Source organism: Phocoena phocoena, chromosome 14 (genome assembly GCF_963924675.1).
Source record: "Phocoena phocoena chromosome 14, mPhoPho1.1, whole genome shotgun sequence".
NCBI lineage: Eukaryota > Metazoa > Chordata > Mammalia > Artiodactyla > Phocoenidae > Phocoena > Phocoena phocoena.
Window position 1 is genome coordinate 12,166,100 of NC_089232.1, and position 9,721 is coordinate 12,175,820.

Genomic DNA, 9,721 nt, shown 5'->3' on the forward strand with positions numbered 1-9,721 from the left:
CTTAACATCCCTTAAGCAGGAGAGCTCCACCTCCAGCATTCCCCGTAGTCCCGGCAAAGGCAGGAAGGAGGGAAAGAAGGAAGGAAGGAAGAGAGGGAGGGAGAAAAGAAGGAAGGAAAGAGGGAAAGGAAGGAGGGAGGGAACAAAAGAGGGAGAGAAGGAAGGAGCGGAGGGAGGAAGGAGGAGAGGGGGCTGTTCTAAAATCTGCTTTCCTTGAGCTGTTCTCTGCATGATATCCTTGGGTCTGGAAGGGCCACATGTCCAGGAGCTGAGTGCTCACTAAGGGCTGCAAAGCCCCTGGAAGTTCTTCAGAATTGCTAGAAGAAGGCTGTCTCCAGCAGCTTCCGTCCCTGAGAGAGATAATGAGCATCAGGTGTTTCTGCAAGCGTCAGGTGGTGTGAAATCACTCTGGAAACCCCCCTTCTCCGGAGGCTGAGGCAGTTTCAGGGGCCCCACCCTAGGGCGTCACTCAAAGGGCTGAGGCAACCTCGGAGGAGCGGGCAGACACCTCGGGTCCTGCCAAGAGAAAGGAGCAGTCTGAGGTGTCCTCTGGGGAGCTGGGCTTCACCTCTCCTAACCCCAGACCTAGAATCCCCTGATCCTTGGGGGCTGTTCATATGCCAGGGGGCTCAGGGCGCTGCTTACTGGGGCCTCTGCCAGCTCAGCCTCTATCTCCACCTAAGATTTTCTGTTATCTCAAAATAGAAGCGTCAACACACAGAAGATCGAGATGGTCCTGAGTGGGGCGCTGTGCTTCCGGTGAGTATCTGAGCCTCTGCTTGGGCCATGTCCTCGGGGGGGGAGTGAATTCTGGGTAGATCTGTTGTCCAGCCTTTCCGGGGAGGGCGCTGTGATTGTCCCACAGGTGGGATGGGCAGCTGGGAAGGTGTGAACAGCAACTCCCTGCCCTTAGAGGAGTTCTTCCAGCCTCTTCAGACGGGAGCAGGCCCTCTTTTGGGGCTTCCCTGATGAGAGGGGCTTGTGGCCTCATCCCTCCTGGGGAGTTAGGAGGCCCGGCTTGGAGCCCTGCTGTTACCACCCACTGCAGTGAAGAGATGTCAATCCAACTACTACCTCCTTGCTGCCCTCTGGGATAAGACAGCAGCAGCAAAACTCTTCTATCAGTCAGCCTGTCTGTTCATGGGCATGTGCTGAGCCAGGGGCTCTGCAATGAGCTGGACTTTTGCAACAGTGAATGAGAAGAATCTGGCTCTCACTGAACGCGGAGTCTAGTACAGCTTTTCCCAAGGTGCGTTCTGTGGAACCCCAGTCCTACGAGTGTCTCTATACAATGATGCTCCTCTGTCCAGGAAATGTGGGAAATATGCTTTCTAGGTCCCCTTAAAAGAGGACCTTAGCACAGCTCAGCATATTAGTCACTTTGAAGTAGAGATTTGTTTCATTGTGTTTAGTCAGCATTGAACCAATTTGTACACATCTGGAGGAACCCCCTTTAGAGTACAGCTTTCGCCTCACAGGATGTCAGAAAATCAACTGAGATTGTAGGTGTGAATTAAATACGAAAAGCAAAATGAACGAATTTTAAATGTAAAGAAATCCCTCACGTGGTAGGGACTATATGGCCAAGTGGAAGTAAATGTACCAAACAGAAGTAAAGGCGGAAGTCAGTCAAGGCGCATTTTTATCCTGAAGAGGCCTGGGCAGCATCTGTCCCATCTTCTTAGTTTAGCAATGAGGAGACTCAGGCCCAGAGAGGGTGAATAACTTGTCTGTCGTGACTCAGCCGTGATGGCGGCAGAGCCGGGATGAGAACACAGGACTCTGACTCAGTTTAGTTTCTTTTCCAACATGACACCAGGAAGAGTCTGGTTAGCGTAGAAAAGATTGAATAGGATGGGCTTCCCTGGTGGCGCAGTGGTTGAGAGTCCGCCTGCCGATGCGGGGGACACGGGTTCGTGCCCCGGTCCGGGAAGATCCCACATGCCGCGGAGTGGCTGGGCCCGTGAGCCATGACCGCTGAGCCTGCGCGTCTGGAGCCTGTGCTCCGCAACGGGAGAGGCCACAACGGTGAGAGGCCCGCGTACCGCAAAAAACCCACAAAAAAACAGATTGAATAGGATGAAGACTCAGATGGGAGGCTGTGGCCTTGTCCTGGTGGTAGGCATGAGCCCCCAGGGCTGGGAGAGAAGGTTGCGCCATTACTTCTGGCTCAGTGGGAAGACTGGGTGACGGTGCCTGAGACTGGGGGACTCTCAGAGCCCAGGCAAGCTGGAGCACCCACCGCCTGCCCTGAGTGTCATCCCGTCCTGATGCTTTAGAATGAAGGATGCGACATTGAAGGTGCTTTATCTGCATGATAACCAGCTTCAAGCCGGAGCGCTGCAAGCAGGGAAGGTCATTAAAGGTTGGTGGCAAACGAGGACCCTACTTCCCTAGGTTTCTAAATACTCTGAGGGGAGGGGGCCTGAAGAGGGCTTAGAAACATTGGCACAAGCCAACAGACGCTGGGCCTGACACAGTAGACGGGGCGTTAGAAAACCAGGCTTTGAGCAAGGACAAATAAAATAGCACACCTTCCGGCATGGCGCCATGCCCCAGTCCCACTGGAAGCCTCTACGCAAAGGTGGGATTATTTTCCAAGACAGCTGTTTTGTCATTTCCTCACAGGTGGACTTGGGTCCAACATCCCTTTTTCTGGGAGCCAGTGCTGAGGAGAGCACTAAAGCAGGCTCTCTACACCCTCACTCCCATGTGGGAGCGGGTTTCTGCCCCTTTGCCCCTGGTCCTCTCGGTGCTCTGAGGGTCCTCGGTCACTCAGAGTGGTGGGGCCTAGAGCAGCAGGTGACGCCATCTGGCCTTGTGCTCATTCCCACAGCCCCACACAGTGTGACAGGACCTTCTCTCTAGAGTGGCACATACCTACTCGCCTAGAATAGCTGTACTGTGCACTGGGGCCAGGCAGAGCCCTCTGTGAGGCTGAGTGTGTGAGTGTGTGTGTGTGTGTGTGTGTGTGTGTGTGTGTGTGTGTGTGAGTGTGTGTGTGTGAGATGGAGGGATTTTACAGAGAAAAGTGAGACCCTTTTCTGTTCTCAGGAATCTCACAGGGGGTGGAAAGATACCGACTAACTCTAATGGGAGGCTTATCAAGACAGGTTACAGAGAAGAGGCTGGAAGGTCGAGGGGCATTAAAAGAGGTGGTCAGTCTCCCTTGGGGCTTGGAGAAGACTTGAACTTTTGACCCTGGAGTGGGCGTGGGGTTGGGAGGTGGTACCGTGTGCTATCTGCCTTGACTTCCACTGGACCAGCTGGCAGGAGGCCCCCCTTCCCTACATGGCAGCTGTTATGAGGCTCCCCTTCTGTCCAGCCTGGGGACAGAAGGCCTGATACAGCCCATGACGGGGCAGAGGGAGGGAAGGGCGGCCAAGGTCCCTGCATCTGCTTCCTTCCTCTAGGTGAGGAGATCAGCGTGGTCCCCAATCGGCATCTGGATGCCAAGCTCTCTCCAGTCATCCTGGGCGTCCAGGGTGGGAGCCAGTGTCTGTCGTGTGGGACGGGGCAGGAACCGACCCTGAAACTAGAGGTGGGTCCTGTTGGGGGAGCCTCACCACGTGGCTTCACTAAGTCAAAGATGCTGATGCCACGGCTTCCTGGGCTCCTCTCCCTCCAGGGTTCTGTTAATTATGGCTACGCCTCCCTGTGCCTTGGGGCCGGCCCCTACCCCTCAGCCACCTGCTGTGCCCTTTGCTTGCAGCCAGTGAACATCATGGAGCTCTACCACAGTGCCGAGGAGTCCAAGAGATTCACCTTCTACCGGCGGGACACGGGGCTCACCTCTAGCTTCGAGCTGGCTGCCTACCCGGGCTGGTTTCTCTGCACCATGCCCGAAGTGGACCAGCCTCTCCGGGTCACTCAGCTCCCGAAGGACACCAACTGGGACGGCCCCATCACCGACTTCTACTTCCAGCAGTGTGACTAGGGCGACATGCCCCCAGGGCTCCCGGGGCGGGCCGGCTTGGGCAGGGCCAGGAGGTGTAGGAGGAGACCCGTGGTGATGAACCCACCTCTGTTCTCAGGGCCTCCACCGTGGAGGGGCTGGGCACACGGCCACTCTTCCTCCACCTGTTTCCCAGTTTGGGTAAATCCTTCTGAGATTTGGGGCTTAGTCCACAGTTTTCTTTTCTGCTGAGTGGCACTACTGATGTGAAACCTTGCAGAAAGGTAAACCCCTAAAATAAACCCCTAAGGGGTCAGGGGCAGGGGCAGGGGAGCGGTGGGAATCCTTCATGCTTTGTGGTAACGTACAGGTAACAATCCTGTGCTTTGACCTGGATTGGTCACAGTCTTCTGAGATTCCAAGAGGTGGGATCCAGCCTCCAAGGGGTCTCCTGGGCTAGTGGAATACTGTTCCCCACAATTCATGTCCATCTGGGAACCTCAGACTGTGATCTTTGTCAACTGAAAAAAAATGTACAACCTTAAGTTGAGAGTTATGTTTTATTTGCTGGGCATTCTGAGGGCTTCAAGCCTGGAAGACAGCCTCTCAGATAACTCTAAGGGACTGCTCCAAAGAGGCAAGGGGGAAGCCAGGATATATAGGAGTTTTTGCAACAAAGACCAGGTATTCGGAACATCAAAAGATTATTGTTAATTTAAGAAAATCAGACATCTTTTTTTTTTTTTTTTTTTTTTTGCGGTACGCGGGCCTCTCACTGTTGTGGCCTCTCCCGTTGCGGAGCACAGGCTCCGGACGCGCAGGCTCAGCGGCCATGGCTCACGGGCCCAGCCGCTCCGCGGCATGTGGGATCTTCCCGGACCGGGGCACGAATCCACGTCCCCTGCATCGGCAGGCGGACTCTCAACCACTGCGCCACCAGGGAAGCCCCAGACATCTTACATTAAGGAATTCAGCGCTTTTCTATGTATGGGAAGATGCAAGATTCTGGGCTCACTGGAATCTTTCCTTTGATATGCACCTGGGGCCAGTATCCTGTGTTTTCTCATCCAGGGTTTCCTCGGGATGCACTGTTGGGGGTGACTGCAGCTATGGGCATTCTGTTTCCATCCTGAGTTCCCTCAGACCTCACCGTTGGGGGAAGCTGTAATGTGATGGCTTGATGGCTACCACATCCTTTGTTTACTGAAATGGCAGGCAATATTTTTCATTCACACCTTGTTTGGAGGTAGGGTCTTTGTAGATGCAATTAGTTAAGAGGTCATGCTGTATGAGGGTGAACCCTAAATCCAGCAGGACTTCTGTCCTTGTAAGAAGAAAGAAACCCAGAGAAGGAGGCCATGAGAAGATGGAGGCTGAGGAGAGTGCCACCAGGCAAGGTGTGCCGACGATTGGGGCACCATCAGAAGTGAGGAGGCAGGTTCTTCCGCAGAGCCTTCGGAGGGAGTACGGGAGCCTTCGAATCTCCTGAACCGTGCGAGAATAAATTTCCGTTGTTTTAAGCCACCAAGTTTGTGGTAATTGGCTAGGGCAGCCCCAAGGAATGAAGACAGCAGCCAATGATCCCCATCTCTTGGTATTCACACCCCCTGTGTGCCCCCGCCCACACTGGACCAGAGTTGTCTCCATGACCAATAGAATGCCGCAGAAGTGATGTTATGCCGCTTCTGAGATTAGGTAATAAAAGACACTGTGGCTTCTATCTTGGTCTCTGTTTCACTTGCTCTGGGGGAAGCCAGGTACCATGTGTGAGCTGCCCTGTAAGGAGACCCATTGGTGAAAAATGAAGCGTCCTGACAACTGCCACACCAATGAGCTTAGAGGTAGCTCCTCCAGCCCAGGCAAGCCTTCGGGCGATGCAGCCCTGGCTGACTGCAACCTAGTCAGAGACTCTGAAGAGAATCACCCAGCTAAACTGCTCTAGAGTCCCAACCCTCAGAAACTTTGAGAAAGTTAAGTGTTCCTGCATTAAGTGTTAAAGTTTGGGGTCACTCGTTACACAGCAATAGATAACTACTATGCAGGGGAAAAGAAACAAATTAGTTATTTTATTATGATTGCAATTTTCTCCATTACTTTTATTTTCCCTCTCAAAATGAGCACCAACCCTTTTATTTCCCCAAACATCTGATTTAAAAGTGGATCATACCAAATTGGTTGCATATTCTCTGTTCCCACAAGGTTTAGATCTTCCTTGACTGCCTTTGCACCTTCAGACATACGTGCCAGGGACTGCAACTTCAGGGTCCCTGCCTAAAGTCTGGGGAACGAGAGCAGAAGCCAGAGGAGGGGCTCAAGTCGGAGCCCCAGGAGTTCCGTCTGCGCCTCGCCAGTCAGACCAGCCTGGCAGGTTCACCTTCTGCTGAAAGACCAGCAAGGGAGAGGCCAGGCCATAGCGTCTGCCTCTGGGGACTGCAGCGGCTCCAGCCCAGATGCAGCTCAAGTCCCTGGGCAGCAGGCAGCACGGCTGCTACCACAGGCCTCTCAGGGCTGCCGAGAACAGACCTAGTTCACGCTCTCCTTCTGCCCACAGGCCCAGCCGCAGTCTCATATTGTCACCTCCTCTGAGGAGCCTTTGCTGAGTGGAGGTCCCTGGTCATCTGCTCTGACGGGGCTTTGCGCTGAACTCTATGCTAACTCCCCCTCCTTGTAATAAACTGACTTGGAGTCTGAGGCCCCTAAAATCACCTCAAGGTCAAGGCTGTATCAGTTTTGTTTCCAAGCACCTCGAGTAATGTTTGGCAAATAATCGGGATCCAGTGAGTGTTGAATGTGGAAACTATTCCTCCACCTTGGAATATTCTTTCTCTCTCCTCCGCCCACCTGGCAGGGAGCGGCTGAAATTTCACCTCATTCTTGAAGCTTTCTGCAGCCTGAAGTGATTGCTTCATCATTTGTAGGATTAAAGAATTCAAAAGGGCTTTAGCAGGGACGAGCTGACACAAGTAGATGAAAAGGGAGGAACAGGGACCTCCCTGGCGGTCCAGCGGATAAGACTGAGTTCCCAATGCAGGATTTTTTTTCTGGTTGCGGCATGCGGGATCTAGTTCCCCGACCAGGGATCAAGGTCAGGGAACTAGATCCCGTATGCCGCAACCAAAAAAGATCCTGCGTGCCACAAAGAAGATCCTGCATGCTGAAACTAAGACCCAGCACGGCCAAAATAAATATCTTTTAAAAAAAAATGAGGAACAATGTAAAGGGCTAAGGCCCTTTCAATTCTAGGAATTTATCTTTTTACTCGAGAAGGTTCTCGGTTTCTATTGTCTCCAATATTCCCTTGGCCCACAGATTAGAGAGTCTGGTCTTTTCAAGTGTTTATGGCTTAGCCCCCAGCCAGACCGTAAAGCTACTTAACAACAGGGACCAGGTGTTGTATGCCTTTGTCACAGGGCATTGTCAATGCTCAGTAAGCACTCGTTGATTGCCTATATAATACCCTGTACTTTGACCTCTTCCACTGAGGGGACAAGAGATTGGGAAAGGGAGTGAAGAATGACTGTTGGCCTTAGAAAACAGAAATCTGTTCCCGTCTCTGCCCATCTTTTCTCATCCGTCATTCTGCAGACATATGGGTATAGGACTGACCTCTCCCACATCCTTGCCAAGCCTTTTATGGAACGTTGCAAATGACCTGTGAGGAAGAATTACCATAAGGCAGCTGGTCTATGTTGGGCACTATGCCCAAGTGTCTCTGCCCCTTGTGAGTAGGTGGATGAATGGATGGATGGATGAATGGATGGATAGATAGAAGGATGGATATGTGGGTGGGTAGATGTCCTGATGGATGGATGGATGGATGGGTTAATGGACTGATGGAGGGATGGGTGGATGGATGGTTGGATGGATGGGTCGATGGACTGATGGGTGGATGGATGGACTGAATTAAGTAATATCAGTCAGAGGCCTGAGTGTTCTTCACCCCTAGCCCTGATCACACTGAGCCAGGTGCTCTCATAGTCCAGGGCAAAGGACACCTGCTCAGTTCCAGGATGAATCTAAGGTCAACGTCTTCTGTCTGTAGTGGGTTTCCTTAGACATTACATCTCCTCAACTGGTACCAACTAATAGAACCTGTTGAAAAACAGAGACGTTCCTCTCATAATTCCAAACAGGGTCATACTCACAATGCCATCAGTCCCTGTTCTCACATTGCCTCACTGGCCACAGCCCGGCTACAGAAAAAAGTCTGTCCTTAGGCCCTTCAGAAACACTCGCTCTTGCTTCTTCCACCTCCCTATGGCTAGGATGGAGCCCCATGGGGCACCAAAGGGAAGGTGATATAAAGTCGTCTGACCCCAGCATCATTTATCTGGCTGCCAAAACCACCAAGAACAATAGCTGTGAGCAGAGTCCCAGTGTCTGGCTTTTGCCAAGGCTTTATGGGTGACTCTCTCACCTTTCAACAAACACTCATTATTGTTCCCCACCTCCTTAGTATCCATACTGTGCTGAAGACATTGTGAAATCCCTAGGCCCTTCTTCCCCATCCTGGAGACAATTATAAAGATTGCTACAGGCTTACCCACCCTGACCAGGCAATATAAACTCAGTGCACATGCCCTGGAGAAATCAGTTGGAGGTTCCAGGCACCTGGGATCTGCAGGTCAGTGGTGGACAGGCAGTATTCTACCTTTCTCTGTTTTCTTCTCCCTCTGTCAATAGCTCTGATATGCCACCTCTTTTTAACTCCTCCTGGCAAGCTCTCTAGTTAGCAAGGTATCCCCTACATAGATCACCATGGGATGCTAAATAAGTCTAGGGTCACATAGAAGGAATTTGGGGAGAAGGTATAGGTTAAGTCGAGATTTTTAAATATTTAGGACCACCGGTTTTAGAAAGTAATTTCAGAAGAACTCATCTAGGCAAGTGGTATTCAACAATGTTTTATGAAGCTTGAGGTTCCTTAGGGATGCCCCAGTGCCTTTTTGGTTTTTTGGGGGGTTTTTTGCAGTGTACATTATTTTAGTTTTATTTTTTAAAAATTCAAAAAAATTTTTAAAGTAATTTTTATTGGAATATAGTTGATTTACATTGTGTTAGTTTCTGCTGTACGGCAAAGTGAGTTATACATATACATCTTTTTTAGATGTATACATCCACTCTTTTATAGATTCTTTTCCCATATAGGTCATTACAGAGTATTGAGTAGAGTTCCCTGTGCTCTACAGTAGGTTCTTATTGATTATCTATTTTATATATAGTAGAGTGTTTAGTTACCAAGGGCGAATGGGGGGAGGGATAAATTGGGAGATTGGGATTGACATACACACCCAGTGCCTGCTTCAGTAGTCAAAGCTAGCTGGGTCCTGGTGTCATCATCGTTCTCTGCTTCTGCAAAAGCAGGTGTCTTTTATCCATTTAACTTTCATTAGTGTCTGTGTAAAATTTCCTTGTGAAACCTAAAATAGTTTTGAAAAATATTGACCTTGCCCAACCCCTCATTCCAACGATAAGAATTTGGAGGCCTAGGGAATAAAGGAATTTTCCAAGGTGACAAAATAAATTGGTAGCAGAGTTAGGTCTGGAACCAACCTTGCCATCCGAATCTGCGGTGAGTGTTCCTATGTCCTGCTCATGAGCACCAGTGTGTCTCAGCTGGGGCAGATGGAGAGAGCTACAAGCTATGCTTTGTGGCTTCAAGAGCTTGTTAACTTTTTATAAGGGAAAATGTGTCTATACAGAAAACAATAAATAACACACTGAAATTTAATGGGACTTCAGAGTAAGTTTGCAATGGTAAAGAGTCTTTAAACTCTGAGTCATGGAATCGTGGATTGTTTGATCTTGAAAGAATCTTAATAACCA

General features: G+C 50.6%; 1 protein-coding gene across 1 annotated transcript; it reads left to right on the forward strand.

Annotated features, from left to right (window-relative positions):
• Positions 1 to 730: 730 nt before the first annotated feature.
• On the forward strand, positions 731 to 3,937 carry IL36RN (interleukin 36 receptor antagonist). The gene is made up of 4 exons (XM_065891474.1): positions 731 to 759; positions 2,280 to 2,365; positions 3,414 to 3,541; positions 3,713 to 3,937. The coding sequence occupies exons 1-4, from the start codon at positions 731 to 733 to the stop codon at positions 3,935 to 3,937; spliced, it is 468 nt and encodes a 155-aa protein (XP_065747546.1).
• Positions 3,938 to 9,721: the final 5,784 nt, after the last annotated feature.